Source organism: Bombina bombina, chromosome 2 (assembly GCF_027579735.1).
Source record: "Bombina bombina isolate aBomBom1 chromosome 2, aBomBom1.pri, whole genome shotgun sequence".
Lineage (NCBI taxonomy): Eukaryota > Metazoa > Chordata > Amphibia > Anura > Bombinatoridae > Bombina > Bombina bombina.
In genome coordinates, this window is record NC_069500.1 from 943,128,938 (window position 1) to 943,152,631 (window position 23,694).

At 41.3% G+C, this 23,694-nt stretch overlaps 1 protein-coding gene across 6 annotated transcripts in view; it reads right to left on the reverse strand.

The window, feature by feature from the left end:
- The window catches only part of FAM13A (family with sequence similarity 13 member A), a 775,968-nt gene that overhangs the window by 36,531 nt on the left and 715,743 nt on the right, over positions 1–23,694 (reverse strand). For all 6 annotated transcript variants that reach the window (XM_053703428.1, XM_053703423.1, XM_053703425.1 and 3 more), the window contains 2 exons: positions 13,339–13,422; positions 128–223 (listed from right to left, as the gene is read on the reverse strand). In XM_053703428.1, the coding sequence (XP_053559403.1) occupies positions 128–223; positions 13,339–13,422 (180 nt within the window). The remainder of the gene's footprint in view (positions 1–127; positions 224–13,338; positions 13,423–23,694) is intronic.

Consider the following 23,694-nt stretch of genomic DNA (forward strand, 5'->3'; position numbering starts at 1 on the left):
AATAATAATAATAATGTAGAGAAATTTGATTGAAAATATTGCTTTATTGAAAGAATACAAAAGCGGTTAACCTAATAATATATAAAGAAATAAACATATAAATGACATGTGGGTGTATGCAACTTACAATGACAGGGATGGTGTTTGCGCGATAAAGGACCTGCTTGACTAGCCTGTACCGATCGTAGAGTGGTTTCATCACTTGCCTCTCATTCTTTGTTACCTGCAAACCAAGGACAAGAATGATATTAAAGCATCTGTTTTGAGTGGCAGAAAAATACTAGTGACTCAGAAAGCTATAGTTACCAAATTATATACAATAAAAAACAGTAGAAACATTATTAAAGGACCACTAAATACAGTAGAATTGCATACTGAGCAAGTGCATAATAAAAAGACAATGCAAAAGCACTTTCTCTGAATCTTAAACAAGCAGTAGATTTTTTTTCTGATAAATTTAAACATTTCTTTCCATTTGCCGGCCCCCTGTATCATGTTACAAATATCAGCCAATCACAGACTCAAATATATTGTGATGTCTTGCTTAGTAGGTGCTGGTGACTCAGAAAGTGTGCATATAAGACTACTGTGCATCAATATCTGAAAACTGCATGATCTATCTGACTCATGAAGTTAAATTTTTATTTTAGTGCCCCCTTTTTTTTTAAATATATACAAATGTATTAATACAGTTCATCTTTCTTGCTATGTTCCTCCTCCCAAAAATGGTTTGCGTTATGCTCAGGTAGCCATTATTTTTACTCTGTTTACTGCACAAGCCCTTATTCTTACTGCACAAGCCCTTATTCAGAGAGTTATTTCTTAACTAAATACAAAGTTGAAAACAACTATATAACAGGCTTAATAAAATAATGTATTTAGATGTAAATATTTTAATTCAACTGACACAGCATTAAAGTCTGACGACAATAATTAATTCAAGTTTGTTCTAAAGGGACACTGAACCCAGTTTTTTTCTTTCATGATTCAGATAGAGCATGCAATTTTAAGCAACTTTCTAATTTACTCCTATCTTTACTGCTATCTTTATTTGAAACAGAAGGAATCTAAGCGAAGGAGCCAGCACATTTTTGGTTGAGGACCATGGACAGCACTTGTTTATTGGTGCTGTCCAATCAGCAAGGACAACCCAGTTTGTTCACCAAAAATGGGCCGGCATCTAAACTTACATTCTTGCTTTTCAAATAAACATACCAAGAGAATGAAGAAAATTTGATAATAGGAGTAAATTAGAAAGCTGCTTAAAATTGCATGTTCTATCTGAACCATGAAAGAAAAAAATTGGGTTCAGTGTCCCTTAAGTACCAGGTTAGTACATTTCCACAATGGCCCCACCAAGTCATGCCTGTGATCACCTAAGTGGGGCCCACTACCCTAATTCCCCATTTTTCTGTAGCATAGGGCCCCTCCCACTCGCCTCACTCTTGCACCTACCACCTGCACTGTCTGTAACAATATGGCAATCTGTTACTCATACAGTAATGGAGCCCAGATCGTGCTCTGTTACCATGTGAGGATAGATTACCTGCAGTTCAGGAACAGCAGCTCCCGGCTGTCGAGGCTGCTGTATCTTCCTGAAGCTGTGAAGTAAATATACTTTATGCAGTACAATGGGCTTCATACCTCACAACATATATATGTCATATTGGGCGAAGGGGCTAAAAGGACATAAAAATGTAATAAAATTCTCTAATGCCACTAAGGGGTAGCATAAGTATATAGCTGGTGCTTAGCTCAGGCCTGCAGTGAATTACTAGTCCAGAGCAGACGACTATGCATTTTATGCTCTTGTGGTGGTTAAACACATACTTCTCTGCAAGCAGTGTTTTCCCAAGTACCTATTTAATGGGCACACTAACCAATTGATTTTAATGATCACCCGGCTAAAATTCCAGTCAATATTAAGCAAAGAAAAATTATCACTGAATCTATTTATGCAATTAATTTGTGCTTTGGATAAAGTAACATTTAAAAATAACACAAAAATGTTACAAAGTACAACAATGCTGCCACCCGGCCACTTCATCATGCTACCCAACTACATCACAATGCTGGCTAAATTTTCTGTGCTCCAATAAACTGGCACATTATATTTTTTTTATTTATTTATGTTAATACAAGTCCTAAAGCCCGTGTACACAGGCCATTTTTTGCAGTACAGCGGTTCCACCCCTTGCTCTCTCTCTATCCCCCCTCTCTTTTGTCCAGTCTCTCTCCCCCACTCTTTTGCTGTCTCTAACCCCCCCTCTTTTACTCTTTCCCCCCTACCTTTTGCTCTCTCTCCCCCTCTATTTTGCTCTATGCCCCCTCTTTTGATCTCTCTCTTTCTCCCCCGCTCTTTTGCTCTCTCTATCACCCCTCTTTTGCTCTCTCTCTTGCTGTCTCTCTCCCCCTCTTTTGCTCTCTCTCTCCCCCCTCTGTTTTGCTCTCACTCTCCCGCCTCTCTTTTGCTCTCTCTATCTTGCTGTCTCTCTCCCCCCCTATTTTGCTCCCCCCCCCCTTTGGCGCTCTCTCTCCCCCTTTCTTCTCCCCTCTGTTTTGCTCCCCCCCCCCTCTTTTGCTCTCTCTTGCTGTCTCTCTCCCCCCCTCTTTTGTGCTCTCTCTCCCCCTTTCTTTTCCCCTCTCTTTTTCTCCCTCCCTCCCCCCCTTTTTTGCTCCCTCAATCTCCCCTCTTTTGCTCCCTCAATCTCCCCTCTTTTGCTCCCTCAATCTCCCCTTTTTGGCTCCCTCTCTCTCCCCATTTTGGCTCCCTCTCTCTCCCCTTTTTGGCTCCCTCTCTCTCCCCTTTTTGGCTCCCTCTCTCTCCCCTCTTTTGCTCCCTCTCTCTCCCCTCTTTTGCTCCCTCTCTCTCCCCTCTTTTGCTCCCTCTCTCTCCCCTCATTTGCTCCCTCTCTCTCCCCTCATTTGCTCCCTCTCTCTCCCCTCATTTGCTCCCTCTCTCTCCCCTCTTTTGCTCCCTCTCTCTCCCCTCTTTTGCTCCCTCTCTCTCCCCCCTCCTCTTATGCTCTCTCCCCCCTCTCTTTTGCTCTCTTTCTCCCCTTCTCTTTTGCTCCCTCTCCCCCCTCTTTTGCTCCCTCAATCTCCCCTCTTTTGCTCCCTCAATCTCCCCTTTTTGGCTCCCTCTCTCTCCCCATTTTGGCTCCCTCTCTCTCCCCTTTTTGGCTCCCTCTCTCTCCCCTTTTTGGCTCCCTCTCTCTCCCCTCTTTTGCTCCCTCTCTCTCCCCTCTTTTGCTCCCTCTCTCTCCCCTCATTTGCTCCCTCTCTCTCCCCTCATTTGCTCCCTCTCTCTCCCCTCATTTGCTCCCTCTCTCTCCCCTCATTTGCTCCCTCTCTCTCCCCTCTTTTGCTCCCTCTCTCTCCCCTCTTTTGCTCCCTCTCTCTCCCCCCTCCTCTTATGCTCTCTCCCCCCCTCTCTTTTGCTCTCTCCCCCCTCTCTTTTGCTCTCTCTCTCCCCCTCTCTTTTGCTCCCTCTCCCCCCTCTTTTGCTCCCTCTATCTCCCCTCTTTTGCTCCATCTATCTCCCCCCTCCTCTTATGCTCTCTCCCCCTCTCTTTTGCTCTCTTTCTCCCCCTCTCTTTTGCTTCCTCTAGCTCCCCTCTTTTGCTCCCACTATCTCCCCCCTCCTCTTATGCTCTCTCCCCCTCTCTTTTGCTCTCTTTCTCCCCCTCTCTTTTGCTCCCTCTCCCCCCTCTTTTGCTCCCTCTATCTCCCCTCTTTTGCTCCCTCTATCTCCCCTCTATCTCTCCCCCTCTCTTATGCGCTCTCTCCCCCTCCTCTTATGCTCTCTCCCCCTCTCTTTTGCTCTCTCTCTCCCCCCTCTCTTTTGCGCTCTCTCTCTCTCCCCCTCTCTTTACCCCCCTCTCCCCCTCTTTTGCTCTCTCCCCCTCTCTTTTTCTCTCTCCCCCCTCTCTTTTGCTCTCTCCCCCCCCTCTTTTTTGCTCTCTCCCCCCTCTCTTTTGTAGTGTATCTCTTTCTCACGTCCGCACGGCCCCGCCCACATCACACCTGCCCCGGTCACGCCCTGTCCCACCCGGTTGGCCCCAGGTGCCAAGTCAGTATGTTGAAGACCAGGTGTGTTTGTCCTTGCACAGTCTCTACTGCGCATGACAGCTTTGGACAAACACACTTGGCCTTTTATATTATAGGATATATTAATATAATTTGCTATTTAAACACAATACACTGAAGAAAAAAAAACAAAAAACGAAAAAAAAAAAAACAACAATAAAGCCTGTATCCTTTGAGTACTATATTGCAATATTCACTTCCATATATATCGCAAAATCCCCTAAACAAGTTATGGAGGTTTCAGCAGAATTGAAACTTTCAAGAATTCCACAAGGGACCTTGCAGAACAGATGTGCCATGCAGTTCCAACATAATACATTGCAACATTCTTTGCAATAAAAAAAAAAAAAAGAGTGTTATGAAACACATCTGCTACATCATCTTTTGCACGTACCCAGTGCTGACTTTAAAGTTTACCCAGGTACTGATTGGTGGGTACGTACCATGTACTTGCTTGCCTGTCAATCAAGCTAGCGCACAAGAGTGTACTTACCAGTCAGTATCTACATATATCCACAGATCTGCATGTGAGGGCATTTCAGAGGTGCCAAATTGTTTAAAGGTTAAAGTAGACTTTTTAAAACTCATTCTGGTATTGGAATGTGCACTGTAATAATAATATGAGGTGCGGTCATTAGAACACTCATGTTCAGCAGCTTTATGAAACATGATTTAACTCTGTTTATATTTTTTCAAATCACTGACAAAATGACAGGAATTCACAAGCAAAAGAAAAAAAAAAAAAGAATGTATACTGATTGTAGTCCAAAAGAACGTGCACATATTTTCCCCTTTTTGGTCTGCCGATTTTTGGCTTTGTTTCATTAAATAAATTGCTCTGAAGCAGTCAGTACTTTTCCAAACAGCATGAGAGCCAAGGGCGAGAGAACTTGCTTAATTAAAGTAGTGGTAAATAGGATTAAAGCAAACATATTAGCTTTGTAATATTTTATTAAACTGTTTGTCTTTATTCTTTTTAAATAAGCTACTAGCCTTTTTATAGGCCGGCTTGGTGGCATGATTATTATAACTCCTTATGGGAAGATGGCTAAAGGTCAGGCTTAGTCACCCAATGATAATACTCAAATTAACTAGTTTAGGAATGTGTGCTGTCTCACTATATTAAAGTTATGGCACCTGTACTACTTAATATAGCCTAAATCTAGCAGAATTTTGAAGACACGTATACCTTGACATTTTTGGCTGCTGCTTTGAGCTACTACATTAAAAACATAATTTATGCTTACCTGATAAATTTATTTCTCTTGTAGTGTATCCAGTCCACGGATCATCCATTACTTATGGGATATATTCTCCTTCCCAACAGGAAGTTGCAAGAGTCCACCCACAGCAAAGCTGCTATATAGCTCCTCCCCTAACTGCCATTACCAGTCATTCGACCGAAAACATGCAGAGAAAGGAAAACCATAGGGTGCAGTGGTGACTGTAGTTTAATGGAAAAATTACCTGCCTTAAAGTGACAGGGCGGGCCGTGGACTGGATACACTACAAGAGAAATAAATTTATCAGGTAAGCATAAATTATGTTTTCTCTTGTTAAGTGTATCCAGTCCACGGATCATCCATTACTTATGGGATACCAATACCAAAGCTAAAGTACACGGATGATGGGAGGGACAAGGCAGGTACTTAAACGGAAGTTACCACTGCCTGTAAAAAACCCTTTCTCCCAAAAATAGCCTCCGAAGAAGCAAGGTATCAAATTTGTTAAATTTGAAAAAGTATGAAACGCAGACCAAGACTTCGTCTTGTAATCTGTTCAACAGAAGCCACATTTAAAAAAGGCCCAAGTGAAAACCACAGCTCTAGTAGAATGAGCTGTAATCCCTTCAGGAGGCTGCTGTCCAGCAGTCTCATAAGCTAAATGAATTATGCTTTTTAACCAAAAAGACAGAGAGGTTGCTGAAGTCCTTTGACCTCTCCTCTGTCCAGAATAGACAACAAACAAGGTGAATGTTTGATGAAAATCTGTAGTAGCTTGTAAGTAAAACTTTAAAACACGAACCACGTCCAAATTGTGTAATAGACGTTCCTTCTTTGAAGAAGGATTAGGATACAAGAATGGAACAACAATCTCTTGAGTGATATTCTTGTTAGATACCACCTTAGGTAAAAACCCAGGTTGGTACACAGGACTACCTTATCCGTACGGAGAACCAGATAAGGAGAATCACATTGCAACGCAGATAACTCGGAGACTCTATGAGCCGAGGAAATAGCTACCAAAAAGGAACTTTCCAAGATAGAAGTTTGATATCTATGGAATGAAAAGGTTCAAATGGAACTCCTTGAAGAACCTTAAGAACCAGCTTTAAGCTCCATGGCGGAGCAACATTTTTAACCACAGGCTTGGTTCTAACCAAAGCCTGACCAAATGCCTGAACGTCTAGAATACCTGCCAGACGCTTGTGCAAAAGAATAGACAGAGTAGAAATCTGTCCTTTTAAAGAACTAGCTGACAACCCTTTTCTCAAAATCATCTTGGAGAAAAGATAATATCCTGGGAATCCAGACTTTACTCCATGAGTAACCCTTGGATTCATAACAATAAGATATTTACACCATATCTTATGTTAAATTTTCCTAGAGACAGGCTTTTATGCCTGTATTAAGGTATCAATTACTGACTCGGAGAAGCCATGCTTTGATAACATCAAGCGTTCTGTCTCCAGGCAGTCCATCTCAGATTAGTTATATTTAGATGGTTGAAAAGACCCTGAGGTAGAGGGTCCTGTCTCAGAAGCAGAGACCGTGGTGGAAAGGATGACATGTCCACCAGATCTGCATACCAGGTCCTGCGTGGCCACGCAGGCGCTGTCAAAAGCACCAAAGCACTCTCCTGCTTGATCTTGTGCAAACCCCTCCGGAGGGAATTCCCACTCCCCCGGATGAAAAGTCTGACGACTTAGAAAATCTGCCTCCCAGTTCTCAACACCTGGGATAGGGATAGCTTTTAGACAAGAGTGAGTCTCTGTCCAGTGAATTATTTTAAGACTTCTAACATTGCTAGGGAACTTCTGTTCCCCCTTGATGGTTGATGTAAGCCACAGTCGTGATATTGTCCGACTGAAATATGATGTACCTCAGAGTTGCTAACTGAGGCCAAGTCTGAAGAGCATGGAATATCGCTCCCAGTTCCAGAATATTCATTAGAAGGAGGGTCTACTCCTGAGTCCACTATCCCTGAGCCTTCAGGGAGTTCCAGACTGTATCCCAACCTAAAAGGCTGGCATCTGTTGTAACAATTGTCCCATCTGACCTGCGGAAGGTCATACCCTTGGACAGATGGACCCAAGATAGTCACCAGAGAAGAGAATCTCTGGTTTCTTGGTCCGGATTTAACAGGAGAACAAATCTGTGTAATCCCCGTTCCTCTGGCTGAGCATGCATAGTTGCAGTGGTCTGAAATGTAGGCGTGCAAACGGTACTATGTCCCTTGCCGCTACCATTAAGCCGATTACATTCATGTACTGAGCCACCAAAGGGCGCAGATGGAATGAAGAACACGGCAGAAATTTAGAAACTTTGACATCCTGGACTCCGTCAGGTAAATTTTAATTTCTACAAAATCTATCAGAATCCCTAGGAGGGAAACCCTTGATATTGGGGATAGAGAACTCTTTCCTTGTTCACTTTCCACCCATGCGATCTCAGAAATGCCAGTACTACGTCCGTATGAGACTTGGCAACTTGGATGTTTGACGCCTGTATCAGGATGTCGTCTAAATAAGGGGCCAATTCTATGCCCCGCGGCCTAAGGACCGCCAAAGTGACCCCAGAACCTCCATAAAGATTCTAGGGGCTGTAGTTAACCCAAAGGAAAGAGCTACAAACTGGTAATGCCTGTCTAGAAAGGCAAACCTGAAAAACCGATGGTGATCTTTATGCATCGTAATGTGAGGATAAGCATCCTTCAAATCCATTGTAGTCCTCTATTGACTCTCCTGGATCATAGTTAAGATGGTACGAATAGTTTCCATCTTAAATGATAGAATTCTAAAGAATTTGTTTAAGATCTTTTAGATCCAAAATAGGTCTGAAGGTTTCCTTTCCTTGGGAACCACAAACCGATTTGAGGAAAACTGTGTCCCTGTTCCTCTATTGGAACTGAATGGGTCACGTACACAATGCAAGAATGTCTCTTTCTTTATCTGGTTTGCAGATAAATGTGAAAGGCAAAAACTCCCCTTTTTTGGGGGGGGAAAGCTTTGAAATCCAGAAGATATCTCTGGGGTATAATTTCCAATGCCCAGGGATCCTGGGCATCTCTTGCCCACGCCTGGGCGAAGAATGAAGTCTGCCCCCTATAGGATCCGTTACCAGATAGGGGTCCGTTCCTCATGCTGTTTTAGAGGCAGCAGCAGGCTCCTTGACCTGCTTATCTTTGTTCCAGGTCCGGTTGTCTCCAGACCGCCTTGGACTGAGCAAAAGTTCCCTCTTATTTTGCCTTAGAGGAAGTTGATGCCACACCTGCCTTGAATTTTCGAAAGGCACGAAAATTAGGCCTTTTTTGTCCCTTGATTTGGACCTGTCCTGAGGAAGGGCATGATCTTTTCCTCCAGTGATATAAGTAATAATCTCCTTCAAACTAGGCCTGAATAGGGTCTGCCCCTTGAAGGGAAGTTAAGTAGCTTATTTATTAAAGTCACGACAGCTGACCATGATATAAGCCATAGCGCTCTGCGCGCCAGTATAGTAAAAAACAGAATTCTTAGCCGTTAGTCTAGTCAAAGGAACAAAGGCATCAGAAAAACAAAGGAATTGGCTAGCTTAAGTGCTCTAAGCTTGTCAAATATATTCATCCAATGGAGCCTGTAAAGCCTCATCAAGAGACTCAAACCAGAACGCCGCAGCAGCAGTGACAGGAGCAATGCGTGCAAGGGGCTGCAGGATAAAATCTTGTTGAATAAACATTTTTTATCCATTGGATCTAAAAAAGCACAACAGTCCTCGCCAGAGGTAGTGGTACGCTTAGCTAGAGTAGAAACTCTTCTCTCCACCTTAGGAACTGTCTGCCATAAGTCCCGTGTGGTGGCAACTATTAGAAAACATTCTTCTAAAAAATAGGAGGGGAAGAGAACGGCACACCTGGTCTATCCCATTCCTTATGAAAAATTTTAGTAAACCTCTTTAGGTATTGGAAAAACATAAGTACACACCGGCACTGCATATTATTTATCCAGTCTACACAATTTCTCTGGCACTGCGATTGTACACATTCATTCAGAGCAGCTAAAGCCTCCCTGAGCAACAAGTGGAGGTTCTCAAACATAAATTTTAAATGTAGAAATATCAGAATCAGGTTAAATCATCTTCCCTGAGTCACAAATATCACCCACAGACTAAGCATATTGTGAGGTAGTATCAGACATGGTTCTTAAAGCGTCTGTATGCTCTGTATCTACCCCCAGAGCTGTTTTGCTTTCCTTTAATTTCAGGTAGTCTGACTAATACTGCTGCCAGTGTATTATACACAACCTTTGCCATGTCTTGTAAAATAAACGCTATGGGCGCCATTGATATACTTGGCGCCATTTGAGCGTGAGTCCCTGGAGCGGGAGTCAAAGGGTCTGACACGTGGGGAGAGTTAGTCGGCATAACTTCCCCCTCGACAGAATCCTGTGGTAAAATAAACGCTATGGGTGCCCTTGATGTACTTGGCGCCATTTGAGCGTGAGTCCCTAAAGCGGGAGTCAAAGGGTCTGACACGTGGGGAGAGTTAGTCGGCATAACTTCCCCCTCGACAGAATCCTCTGGTGATAATGTTTTTAAATACAAAAAATGATCTTTATTGTTTAACATGAAATCAGTACATCTGGTACACATTCTAAAATGGGGTTCCACCATGGCTTTAAACATAATAAACACAGAGCCTCCTCTATGTTAGACATGTTAGAACTAATAAAGAGACTAGTAAGCTTGGAAAACACTTTAAATCAAGTTAACAAGCAAATATAACAAACGTTACTGTGCCTTTAAGAGAAACAAATTTTGTCAAAATTTGAAAAACAGTGAAAAAAGGCAGTAAATCAAACGAAATTTTTACAGTACATGTAATAAGTTAACAGAGCATTGCACCCACTTGCAAATGGATGATTAACCCCTTAATGCAAAAAACAGATAAAAAAAAAAAAAAAAAAAACGACATTTTTTTAAACAGACACAACAAAACTGCCACAGCTGAGCTGTGGATTACCTTCCCTATAACTGTTTATATGCAAAATTTAAGACAGCCATGTGGAAAAATTAGGCCCCAATAAGTTTTATCACCAAACATATGTTAAAAAACGATTAAACATGCCAGCAAACGTTTTAAAACACATTCTTATAAGAGTATGTATGTCTATTAATAAGCCTGATCCAGTCGCTATCACTGCATTTAAGGCTTTACTTACATTACTTCGGTATCAGCAGTATTTTCTTAGTCAATTCCATTCCTTAGAAAAATATATTACTGCACATACCTTAGCATATATCTCTATCAATCAGCCTGGTACCAGTCGCTTTCACTGCATTTAAAGGCTGTACTTACATTACTTCGGTATCAGCAGTATTTTCTTAGTCAATTCCATTCCTTAGAAAAATATTTTACTGCACATACCTTATTTGCAGGAATACCTGCACGCCATTCCCCCTCTGAAGTACCTTACTCCTCAGAATGTGTGAGAACAGCAACTGGATCTTAGTTACGTCTGCTAAGATCATAGAAAAAAACGCAGGCAGATTCTTCTTCCAAATACTGCCTGAGATAAACAGCACACTCCGGTGCCATTTAAAAATAACAAACTTTTGATTGAAGAAATAAACTAAGTATAAAAAAAACACAGACTCTCACGACCTCCTATCTATGTTGAGACTTGCAAGAGAATGACTGGTAATGGCAGTTAGGGGAGGAGCTATATAGCAGCTTTGCTGTGGGTGGACTCTTGCAACTTCCTGTTGGGAAGGAGAATATATCCCATAAGTAATGGATGATCCGTGGACTGGATACACTTAACAAGAGAAATAAAGGCCTCCTGCATATTGTTTACAATCCTATGGGCTTGATTTATCAAGCCTTCTCCTCCCCTACGACGGCAGGTTCTCACAAGAGATCCTGCAGTCACTATTTATCAATCAGTGGTTGCGAGACCGCTGCTTCTCTACCCTCTTCTCCACCTCTTAGGTAGAGAATTTCATTCTCCCCGGTCTCATCCGACTGGGGAGATTGAAAGCTCCTGCCCACGTGTGATTGGCTGTGTGCGGGCAGGATTGTACGCGGGCGCAAAATAGCACTCGTGTGCAATGCTGAATTCCGCCAGCGGATTGCGAGCTAGGGCAAATATGTACGCCCCTGTATGCCTTCGCTAGTTAAATCGAATATATATAAAAAGCCTATATGTGTAGGCTACTATTGCAGTCTCCATTGCTTTAAATGACTCATGATACAGCATGTAATTTTATACAATGCTCCAATTTACTTCCATTATCAAATTCTTCTCGGTCTTTTAATGTGCACGCTTTCTGAGACACCAGCTTCTACTAAGCATCTGCTTGATAAAGGGGCAGGTGCCCAGAAACATTTGTGTCTTTGCCAATACATTTCACCTTACTGAGAGTGCATATTTCCTATTTTTTCTTTGGAAACAGGTGCAAAAGTTGATAGTTTCTATGAGCCTGTGATTGGATGATGGCTGTCACATGATATAGGGAATAGGAGAGAAAAAAAAGGAAACTTTGAACATTATGTCAAAAAAAAAAAAAAAAAAAAAAAAAAAAAATGTACTGCTCATTTAAAATTCACATTAAAAGGGATATGAAACCCAATTTTTTTCTCTCATGATTCAGAGGGAGCATGCAATTTTAAACAACTTTCCAATGTACTTTTATCATCTAATTTGTTCTGTTCTCTTAGTATCCTTTGTTGAAAATATTATCTAGGTAGGCTCAGGAGCTGCTGATTTATGGCTGCACATATATGCCCGATTGACTCACCTATTTGATTAATGTTTCTTCAACAAAGGATTTTAAGAGAATAAAGCAAATTAGATAATACAAGTAAATTGGTAAATTGTTTAAAATGGCATGCTCTATCTGAATCTTGAAAGAAAAATTTGGGCTTCATGTCCTTTTAAGTGTAATTATGAGCCATATTTTTTAATAGTTATTACATGATAAAGGGGCAGGGAAACGGAAATAATTTTTGAAATGTTTCATAAAAAAAATCTACTTGAATATCCAATTCTCCTGTACTTAATGGTTAAGGAGATATCTCATGAGTAAAGTCTTAAAATCAGGGCTTCTCAGCTCTACTTTCCATGTTAGGTTAATTGCCTCAATAACTGTGAATGACTTTCTAAAAACTAGTCCTTTAGAACTACAGTACTTGAAAACTGGCATTAAGCAATGAATGCTTCTCTGAACAACATTTTCAAGATAATAAATGGCCAAAAATGACACAGTGGAAACCACATGGTTCTAAAAGAATATTTCCTTCTAAGGAATTGAATTAATTAATTTCAGATAGGTTTTTTTTGGCTTTGTTTATACTGGGATATGTTTTTTATAGATGACTATGACATACATAGTTTGAAGCATGGCACCAATGGCATTGAGATCTATCTATACATTATTTTATTTTTTTAAGGATCATTAATTAAAGTGAATATAAATTTTGATGCTAAAGTGCCCGTTTTTTAAAAGTTTGATTAAAAACAGGGGCACTTTAATTCATCAAAATTTACATTTCACTCCTGTTGTGAAAATACTTACCTTTTAATCTTGACAGCCGCTGCATCGCTTCCTCTACCTGTCGCAAAGCCTCTTCCTGGGTCTAAAATGAGGAATCCGGCTTCCTCCAATCACGGCGTTGAATCAGACACTGATTCCCCCCGGGGGGAAGCTGTGATTGGAGGATGACCGATCCGTCATTTCTGACATAGGAAGAGGCTTGCGACAACCGGGGGAAGCTGGACCGGCTGTCAAGATTAAAAAGGTACAGTAAGTATTTTCACAACACGAGTAAAATGTAAGTTTTGATGAATTAAAGTGCCCCTGTTTTTAATTGAATTTTTAAAAACCGGGCACTTTATCATCAAAATTTACATTCACTTTAATGAGAAATGGGTTTCTGAGTTTCGGAGAATCATAACATATATGTGTATATATAAAAACATTCATGTGGTGTAGAAAAGATACAAAGGCAAACAAATGAAACAACATTATAAGATTAGAAAGCAGATATACATACCGGCCTCCCGTGAATGCTTTCATAGTAAAGCAATGCTTTCTGAAGTGACACTTTCTCTGCTCCAACCTGTTCCCTGGTCATGTCCTACAAGACAGGGTTGGATGATGTTACACTCTGACCATTATAAATGTAGTTTTCTTATGTTTGTATGTAGAATTTGCTTTATTGTAATTGTTCCTGTAGAACGCTGCAGCATACTCTGGCCACCAGTTGCAAATCAAGACCTTTTGTTCTGGCATTCTACTGTCTCAAGGAATTCTTTATTGAACACTTTATAATTCATTATCCTTTTGATCTTGTGCTGCAAATACTCTCCCAAAGTTAAATGTACATGTGTTCAAACCACATTTCTTCAAAAAGTAAGTTTCTAAAAACATTTGCATTAAATATATATATATATATATAAAAATTTTTTTTTGTGGAACACCCTTGAATTGATGTTAAAAAGATGCTAGATATCACTTTAAGGGAAGCTCTGTGAAAACATTACAGCACATACCCAACCAGTAAAACGCAGTAAGCAGATGCAGACATGTTATTGGTCACCATGCCAACAACCTCTTGACTGCAAGAAAGCACTGCAACATATTACAAAGTAATCTATTGATGGTATCTATAGCAATCAAGGAGTTAACAGGTTTTGATGAAATGCAATGTGACTTAACTCTTTGGATGCAAGATAGATGCAGTACCATGACAAAGCTAAGGGGGTTTAGCTTCTAGTGTGTGAGGCGTCATTTTCACGTAGCTGACAAGCTAATGGAACCAGCATTCATACACCACACACTATTTTTATGGCTAGATTTCAAAATGATGCACACAAAAAGAAAGACAGAACACTACATAGTTAAGCAACTACTGCTTCTGAAAATGTCTATATACTGTATATTTCTGAGAAGGAAGAAGTGAAACTCACCAAATTCTTAATTTTATTGCAGTACCACCAGACTAATATTGTGTGCATTTTGTTATGACCATGTTATAGTTTGACCCTTTACAATGTTGAAAGTATATGTGGCTTCACAGTTGCCGCCAAAAAATAAATATAATGCTTATATATGAAACATTAAACATTGGTATGTTCTTTATCTATAAAACCATATGAAATGTACATGATTTATTGTTAGACAGATATAGATTATGTAGTTTATGCTAGGACAGTTCTTTGCATTCCTTTTTTCCCAGTAGTAAGGGAACTGAAACCACATTAATAACATAGCCTACACAGGTATCCTATATTTTATTTATGCTGTGGGTAGTTTATTTGTCGTTAGTGGTTAGGAATCCCAAACAGCAACTAAAGGTTAACCAATCCCTTTACTGAATTATGGCCTCTAGTACTACATACAAATAACAAACCTCTTTCTGTTACTTGCACAGAAGTCACTCACCAGACAGACAGATAGTCTCTTAGTATCAAAGTCTGGCCTTAAAGGAAGTGGCCAAGGTTGGCAACTGGACAACCGGACAAGATCCGCATACCAAAACCTGTGAGGCCATGCTGGTGCTATCAGAAACACATGTGATTGTTCCATTATGATCTTGGAGATCACCCTTGGAAGAAGAACTAGAGACGGAAAAATGTAAGCAGGTTGGTATAACCAAGGAACTGCTAACGCATCGACCATCTCCGCCTGAGGATCCCTGGAACTGGAAAGGTACCTGGGAAGCTTCTTGTTTAGATGGGAAGCCATCAGATCTATTTCGGGAAGACCCCACATCTGTACAATTTGACAAAAACAGAATTTATGTTTACCTGATAAATTTCTTTCTCCAACGGTGTGTCCGGTCCACGGCGTCATCCTTACTTGTGGGATATTCTCTTCCCCAACAGGAAATGGCAAAGAGCCCAGCAAAGCTGGTCACATGATCCCTCCTAGGCTCCGCCTACCCCAGTCATTCGACCGACGTTAAGGAGGAATATTTGCATAGGAGAAATCATATGGTACCGTGGTGACTGTAGTTAAAGAAAATAAAATATCAGACCTGATTAAAAAAACCAGGGCGGGCCGTGGACCGGACACACCGTTGGAGAAAGAAATTTATCAGGTAAACATAAATTCTGTTTTCTCCAACATAGGTGTGTCCGGTCCACGGCGTCATCCTTACTTGTGGGAACCAATACCAAAGCTTTAGGACACGGATGAAGGGAGGGAGCAAATCAGGTCACCTAAATGGAAGGCACCACGGCTTGCAAAACCTTTCTCCCAAAAATAGCCTCAGAAGAAGCAAAAGTATCAAACTTGTAAAATTTGGTAAAAGTGTGCAGTGAAGACCAAGTCGCTGCCCTACATATCTGATCAACAGAAGCCTCGTTCTTGAAGGCCCATGTGGAAGCCACAGCCCTAGTGGAATGAGCTGTGATTCTTTCGGGAGGCTGCCGTCCGGCAGTCTCGTAAGCCAATCTGATGATGCTTTTAATCCAAAAAGAGAGAGAGGTAGAAGTTGCCTTTTGACCTCTCCTTTTACCTGAATAAACAACAAACAAGGAAGATGTTTGTCTAAAATCCTTTGTAGCATCTAAATAGAATTTTAGAGCGCGAACAACATCCAAATTGTGCAACAAACGTTCCTTCTTTGAAACTGGTTTTGGACACAGAGAAGGTACGATAATCTCCTGGTTAATGTTTTTGTTAGAAACAACTTTTGGAAGAAAACCAGGTTTAGTACGTAAAACCACCTTATCTGCATGGAACACCAGATAAGGAGGAGAACACTGCAGAGCAGATAATTCTGAGACTCTTCTAGCAGAAGAAATCGCAACTAAAAACAAAACTTTCCAAGATAATAACTTAATATCAACGGAATGTAAGGGTTCAAACGGAACCCCCTGAAGAACTGAAAGAACTAAATTGAGACTCCAAGGAGGAGTCAAAGGTTTGTAAACAGGCTTGATTCTAACCAGAGCCTGAACAAAGGCTTGAACATCTGGCACAGCTGCCAGCTTTTTGTGAAGTAATACCGACAAGGCAGAAATCTGTCCCTTCAGGGAACTTGCAGATAATCCTTTTTCCAATCCTTCTTGAAGGAAGGATAGAATCCTAGGAATCTTAACCTTGTCCCAAGGGAATCCTTTAGATTCACACCAACAGATATATTTTTTCCAAATTTTGTGGTAAATCTTTCTAGTCACAGGCTTTCTGGCCTGAACAAGAGTATCGATCACAGAATCTGAGAATCCTCGCTTCGATAAAATCAAGCGTTCAATCTCCAAGCAGTCAGCTGGAGTGAAACCAGATTCGGATGTTCGAACGGACCCTGAACAAGAAGGTCTCTTCTCAAAGGTAGCTTCCAAGGTGGAGCCGATGACATATTCACCAGATCTGCATACCAAGTCCTGCGTGGCCACGCAGGAGCTATCAAGATCACCGACGCCCTCTCCTGCTTGATCCTGGCTATCAGCCTGGGGATGAGAGGAAATGGCGGGAACACATAAGCTAGTTTGAAGGTCCAAGGTGCTACTAGTGCATCCACTAGAGCCGCCTTGGGATCCCTGGATCTGGCCCCGTAGCAAGGAACTTTGAAGTTCTGACGAGAGGCCATCAGATCCATGTCTGGAATGCCCCACAGGTGAGTGACTCGGGCAAAGATTTCCGGATGGAGTTCCCACTCCCCCGGATGCAATGTCTGACGACTCAGAAAATCCGCTTCCCAATTTTCCACTCCTGGGATGTGGATAGCAGACAGGTGGCAGGAGTGAGACTCCGCCCAAAGAATAATTTTGGTTACTTCTTCCATCGCTAGGGAACTCCTTGTTCCCCCCTGATGGTTGATGTACGCAACAGTCGTCATGTTGTCTGATTGAAACCGTATGAACCTGGTCCTCGCAAGCTGGGGCCAGGCCTGGAGCGCATTGAATATCGCTCTCAGTTCCAGAATATTTATCGGTAGAAGAGATTCTTCCCGAGACCAAAGACCCTGAGCTTTCAGGGATCCCCAGACCGCGCCCCAGCCTATCAGACTGGCGTCGGTCGTGACAATGACCCACTCTGGTCTGTGGAACATCATCCCTTGAGACAGATTGTCCAGGGACAGCCACCAACGGAGTGAGTCTCTGGTCCTCTGATTTACTTGTATCTTCGGAGACAAGTCTGTATAGTCCCCATTCCACTGACTGAGCATGCACAGTTGTAATGGTCTTAGATGAATGCGCGCAAAAGGAACTATGTCCATCGCCGCCACCATCAACCCGATCACTTCCATGCACTGAGCTATGGAAGGAAGAGGAACGGAATGAAGTATCCGACAAGAGTCCAGAAGCTTTGTTTTTCTGGCCTCTGTTAGAAAGATCCTCATTTCTAAGGAGTCTATAATTGTTCCCAAGAAGGGAACCCTTGTTGACGGGGATAGAGAACTCTTTTCCACGTTCACTTTCCAGCCGTGAGATCTGAGAAAGGCCAGGACAATGTCCGTGTGAGCCTTTGCTTGAGGAAGGGACGACGCTTGAATCAGAATGTCGTCCAGGTAAGGTACTACTGCAATGCCCCTTGGTCTTAGCACCGCTAGAAGGGACCCTAGTACCTTTGTGAAAATCCTTGGAGCAGTGGCTAATCCGAAAGGAAGCGCCACGAACTGGTAATGTTTGTCCAGGAATGCAAACCTTAGGAACCGATGATGTTCCTTGTGGATAGGAATATGTAAATACGCATCCTTTAAATCCACCGTGGTCATAAATTGACCTTCCTGGATGGAAGGAAGGATAGTTCGAATGGTTTCCATCTTGAACGATGGGACCTTGAGAAATTTGTTTAAGATCTTGAGATCTAGGATTGGTCTGAACGTTCCCTCTTTTTTGGGAACTATAAACAGATTGGAGTAGAACCCCATCCCTTGCTCTCTTAATGGAACGGGATGAATCACTCCCATTTTTAACAGGTCTTCTACACAATGTAAGAACGCCTGTCTTTTTATGTGGTCTGAAGACAACTGCGACTTGTGGAACCTCCCCCTTGGGGGAAGTCCCTTGAATTCCAGAAGATAACCCTGGGAGACTATTTCTAGCGCCCAAGGATCCAGAACATCTCTTGCCCAAGCCTGAGCGAAGAGAGAGAGTCTGCCCCCCACCAGATCCGGTCCCGGATCGGGGGCCAATATTTCATGCTGTCTTGGTAGCAGTGGCAGGTTTCTTGGCCTGCTTGCCCTTGTTCCAGCCTTGCATTGGTCTCCAAGCTGGCTTGGCCTGAGAAGTATTACCCTCTTGCTTAGAGGACGTAGCACCTTGGGCTGGTCCGTTTTTACGAAAGGGACGAAAATTAGGTCTATTTTTTGCCTTGAAGGGCCGATCCTGAGGAAGGGCGTGGCCCTTACCCCCAGTGATATCAGAGATAATCTCTTTCAAGTCAGGACCAAACAGCGTTTTCCCCTTGAAAGGAATATTTAGTAGCTTGTTCTTGGAAGACGCATCAGCCGACCAAGATTTCAACCAAAGCGCTCTGCGCGCCACAATAGCAAACCCAGAGTTCTTAGCCGCTAACTTAGCCAATTGCAAAGAGGCGTCTAGAGTGAAAGAATTAGCCAATTTGAGAGCATTGATTCTGTCCATAATCTCCTCATAAGGAGGAGAGTCACTATCGAGCACCTTAATCAGTTCATCAAACCAGAAATATGCGGCTGTAGTGACAGGGACAATGCATGAAATGGGTTGTAGAAGGTAACCCTGCTGAACAAACATCTTTTTAAGCAAACCTTCTAATTTTTTATCCATAGGATCTTTGAAAGCACAACTATCCTCTATGGGAATAGTGGTGCGTTTGTTTAAAGTAGAAACCGCTCCCTCGACCTTGGGGACTGACTGCCATAAGTCCTTTCTGGGGTCGACCATAGGAAACAATTTTTTAAATATGGGGGGAGGGACGAAAGGAATACCGGGCCTTTCCCATTCTTTATTAACAATGTCCGCCACCCGCTTGGGTATAGGAAAAGCTTCTGGGAGCCCCGGCACCTCTAGGAACTTGTCCATTTTACATAGTTTCTCTGGGATGACTAAATTTTCACAATCATCCAGAGTGGATAATACCTCCTTAAGCAAAATGCGGAGATGTTCCAATTTAAATTTAAATGTAATCACATCAGATTCAGCCTGCTGAGAAATGTTCCCTAAATCAGTAATTTCTCCCTCAGACAAAACCTCCCTGGCCCCCTCAAATTGGGTTAGGGGCCCTTCAGAGATATTAATATCAGCGTCGTCATGCTCTTCAGTAACTAAAACAGAGCATCCACGCTTACGCTGACAAGGGTTCATTTTGGCTAAAATGTTTTTGACAGAATTATCCATTACAGCCGTTAATTGTTGCATAGTAAGGAGTATTGGCGCGCTAGATGTACTAGGGGCCTCCTGAGTGGACAAGACTCGTGTAGACGAAGGAGGGAATGATGCAGTACCATGCTTACTCCCCTCACTTGAGGAATCATCTTGGGCATCATTGTCATTATCACATAAATCACATTTATTTAAATGAATAGGAATTCTGGCTTCCCCACATTCAGAACACAGTCTATCTGGTAGTTCAGACATGTTAAACAGGCATAAACTTGATCAGAAAGTACAAAAAAACGTTTTAAAATAAAACCGTTACTGTCACTTTAAATTTTAAACTGAACACACTTTATTACTGCAATTGCGAAAAAACATGAAGGAATTGTTCAAAATTCACCAAATTTTCACCACAGCGTCTTAAAGCCTTGAAAATATTGCACACCAATTTTGGAAGCTTTAACCCTTAAAATAACGGAACCGGAGCCGTTTTAAGCTTTAAACCCCTTTACAGTCCCTGGTATCTGCTTTGCTGAGACCCAACCAAACCCAAAGGGGAATACGATACCAAATGACGCCTTCAGAAGTCTTTTATGAGTATCAGAGCTCCTCTCACATGCGACTGCATGCCATGCCTCTCAAAAACAAGTGCGCAACACCGGCGCGAAAATGAGACTCTGCCTATGCTTTGGGAAAGCCCCTAAAGAATAAGGTGTCTAAAACAGTGCCTGCCGATATTATTAAATCAAAATACCCAGAATAAATGATTCCTCAAGGCTAAATAAGTGTTAATATCAATCGATTTAGCCCAAAAAAAGTCTACAGTTTAAATAAGCCCTTGTGAAGCCCTTATTTACAATCGTAATAAACATGGCTTACCGGATCCCATAGGGAAAATGACAGCTTCCAGCATTACATCGTCTTGTTAGAATGTGTCATACCTCAAGCAGCAAGAGACTGCAAACTGTTCCCCCAACTGAAGTTAATTGCTCTCAACAGTCCTGTGTGGAACAGCCATGGATTTTAGTTACGGTTGCTAAAATCATTTTCCTCATACAAACAGAATTCTTCATCTCTTTTCTGTTTCTGAGTAAATAGTACGTACCAGCACTATTTGAAAATAACAAACTCTTGATTGAATAATGAAAAACTACAGTTAAACACTAAAAAACTCTAAGCCATCTCCGTGGAGATGTTGCCTGTACAACGGCAAAGAGAATGACTGGGGTAGGCGGAGCCTAGGAGGGATCATGTGACCAGCTTTGCTGGGCTCTTTGCCATTTCCTGTTGGGGAAGAGAATATCCCACAAGTAAGGATGACGCCGTGGACCGGACACACCTATGTTGGAGAAATACATCTGGATGGAGAGACCACTCCCCTGGATGTAAAGACTGATGACTGAGATAATCCGCTTCCCAATTATCTACACCTGGGATATGTATCGCAGAAATTAGACAGGAGTTATATTCCGCCCAAGAAAGTATCTGAGATACTTCTTTTATCGCTAAAGGACTGCGAGTCCCACCCTGATGATTGACATATGCCACAGTTGTGATATTGTCTGTCTGAAAACGAATGAATGATTTTCTCTTTAATACAGGCCAAGCCTGAAGAGCCCTGAAAATAGCACAGAGTTCTAAAATATTGATTGGTAACCTCGCCTCTTGAGGATTCCAAACTCCTTGTGCTGTCAGAGATCCCCAGACAGCTCCCCAACCTGTGAGACTTGCATCTGTTGAAATCACAGTACAGTAAGGACGAACAAAAGAGGCCCCTTGAATAATCCGATGATGGTCCAACCACCAGACAGAGAGTTGAATGTTAGGATTTAAGTATATCAATTGTGATATCCGACTATAATCCCTGCACCATTGATTCAGCATGCAAAGCTGCAGAGGTCTCCTATGAAAACAAGCAAAGGGGATCGCTTCCGATGCTGCAGTCATGATACCTAAAACTTCCATGCACATAGCCACTGAAGGGAATGATCGAGACTGAAGGTTTTCGACAGGCAGAAACCAATTTCATTTGTCTCTTGTCTGTTATAATTTGGTGATAATTATCAAATCTTATGCAACACACTCTCTGAGATAATAAGGAGCCTTGTTGTTTCTTAGGGGCTATTATGTTATAGCACCTTCAACGTAGGTGTATATACGAGGCACTAAGCCACAAATTGGTACTATTTAGTAAGTTGGTGTGCCCACATCATTTTATCTTACACAATCTTATAGTTTTAAATGTTCTTGGATTAAACACTTATTAAGTCAATAAAGGTCTTGAAGTTTGACACCATGTATTTTCAACGTTATGATTTCACAGAACTTGTGTATACATTTAGCAGTCATACATACTTATTTTACTGTTATGTGCTTTTGTGAACAAGTATGTCTGCTTTATTTAATAGATCTTATAATCTTGCAGATACTATGCCTACTTTTATTAAAGTTTGTGACTTTCTATTGAGATCAGGGGTTAAGATATAAAATAATAAGTACTATTGGCTATTATGAATAGCCTTAGTTTCAAATGTAATGATACATCGATTGTATTATTTCACCCTCTATATATTATTGTAAGAGCAGTTGATGTGTAGTGTTTCTCGTGGTTTGATATTCATAAATACATTATGCTTTCATCTTGTATTCAGACTATTATTGTAGTAAAAAATTGTCAGCAAAATGTTAAGGTTAACACGTCATGCGTAATCACTATTGCTCGTCTTGTGTCGCTAATATTAGCATTACAATGTATCAGTTCGTATGTCTAGTACTGAAGGCGGTTCTAGAATGTCCCCTTTATGATATTTCGTCTGCTCAATTATATTGAAAATATGATGGTTTTAACAACAACAGGAGATTATAAAGTATCAACTTAGATTATTAAAACTGTATCTATAAACAGCTACACTTACTAAGTGGTGCTTAGCTAGACGCCACTGCAGCCGTTACGGTATACATAGTGTGACTGATATCTTGCTTAGTTTGATGTTAACACTATATCAGTAATATTCTATATGGTTTTAAATCTTCCCTTTATAATATTTTGTCTGTTCACTTACATTGTAAATATAATAGTTTTAACCACAACAGAAAATTGTAACGTATCAACTCCGGTTATTAAAAAACATAATTTATGTAAGAACTTACCTGATAAATTCATTTCTTTCATATTGGCAAGAGTCCATGAGCTAGTGACATATGGGATATACAATCCTACCAGGAGGGGCAAAGTTTCCCAAACCTCACACCCCTCACCACACCCACAATTCAGTTTAACGAATAGCCAAGCAGTGGGGTGATAAAGAAAGGAGTAGAAAGCATCAACAAAGGAAATTTGGTAATAATTGTGCTTTATACAAAAAATCATAACCACCATAAAAAAGGGTGGGCCTCATGGACTCTTGCCAATATGAAAGAAATGAATTTATCAGGTAAGTTCTTACATAAATTATGTTTTCTTTCATGTAATTGGCAAGAGTCCATGAGCTAGTGACATATGGGATATGAATACTCAAGATGTGGAGACTTCCACTCAAGGAAATAGCAGAAGCCTTCTGACCTTTCCTATGACCAGAAAATAACAAATAGACTGGAAGTCTTCCTGAAATCTTTAGTAGCTTCCACATATTTCAAAGCTCTTACCACATCCAAAGAATGTAAGGATCTCTCCAAAGAATTCTTAGGATTGGGACATAAGGAAGGGACAACAATTTCTCTACTAATGTTGTTAGAATTCACAGCCTTAGGTAAAAAAAGAAGTCCGCAAAACTGCCTTATCCTGATGAAAAATCAGAAAAGGAGACACAAGAAAGAGCAGATAGCTCAGAAACTCTTCTAGCAGAAGAGATAGCCAAAAGGAACAACACTTTCCAAGAAAGTAGTTTAATGTCCAAAGAATGCATAGGCTCAAATGGAGGAGCCTGTAAAGCCTTCAGAACCAAATTAAGACTCCAAGGAGGAGAAATTGATTTAATAACAGGCTTAATACGAACTAAAGCCTGTACAAAACAGTGAATATCAGGAAGTATAGCAATCTTTCTGTGAAATAAAACAGAAAGAGCGGAGATTTGTCCTTTCAAGGAACTTGCAGACAATCCCTT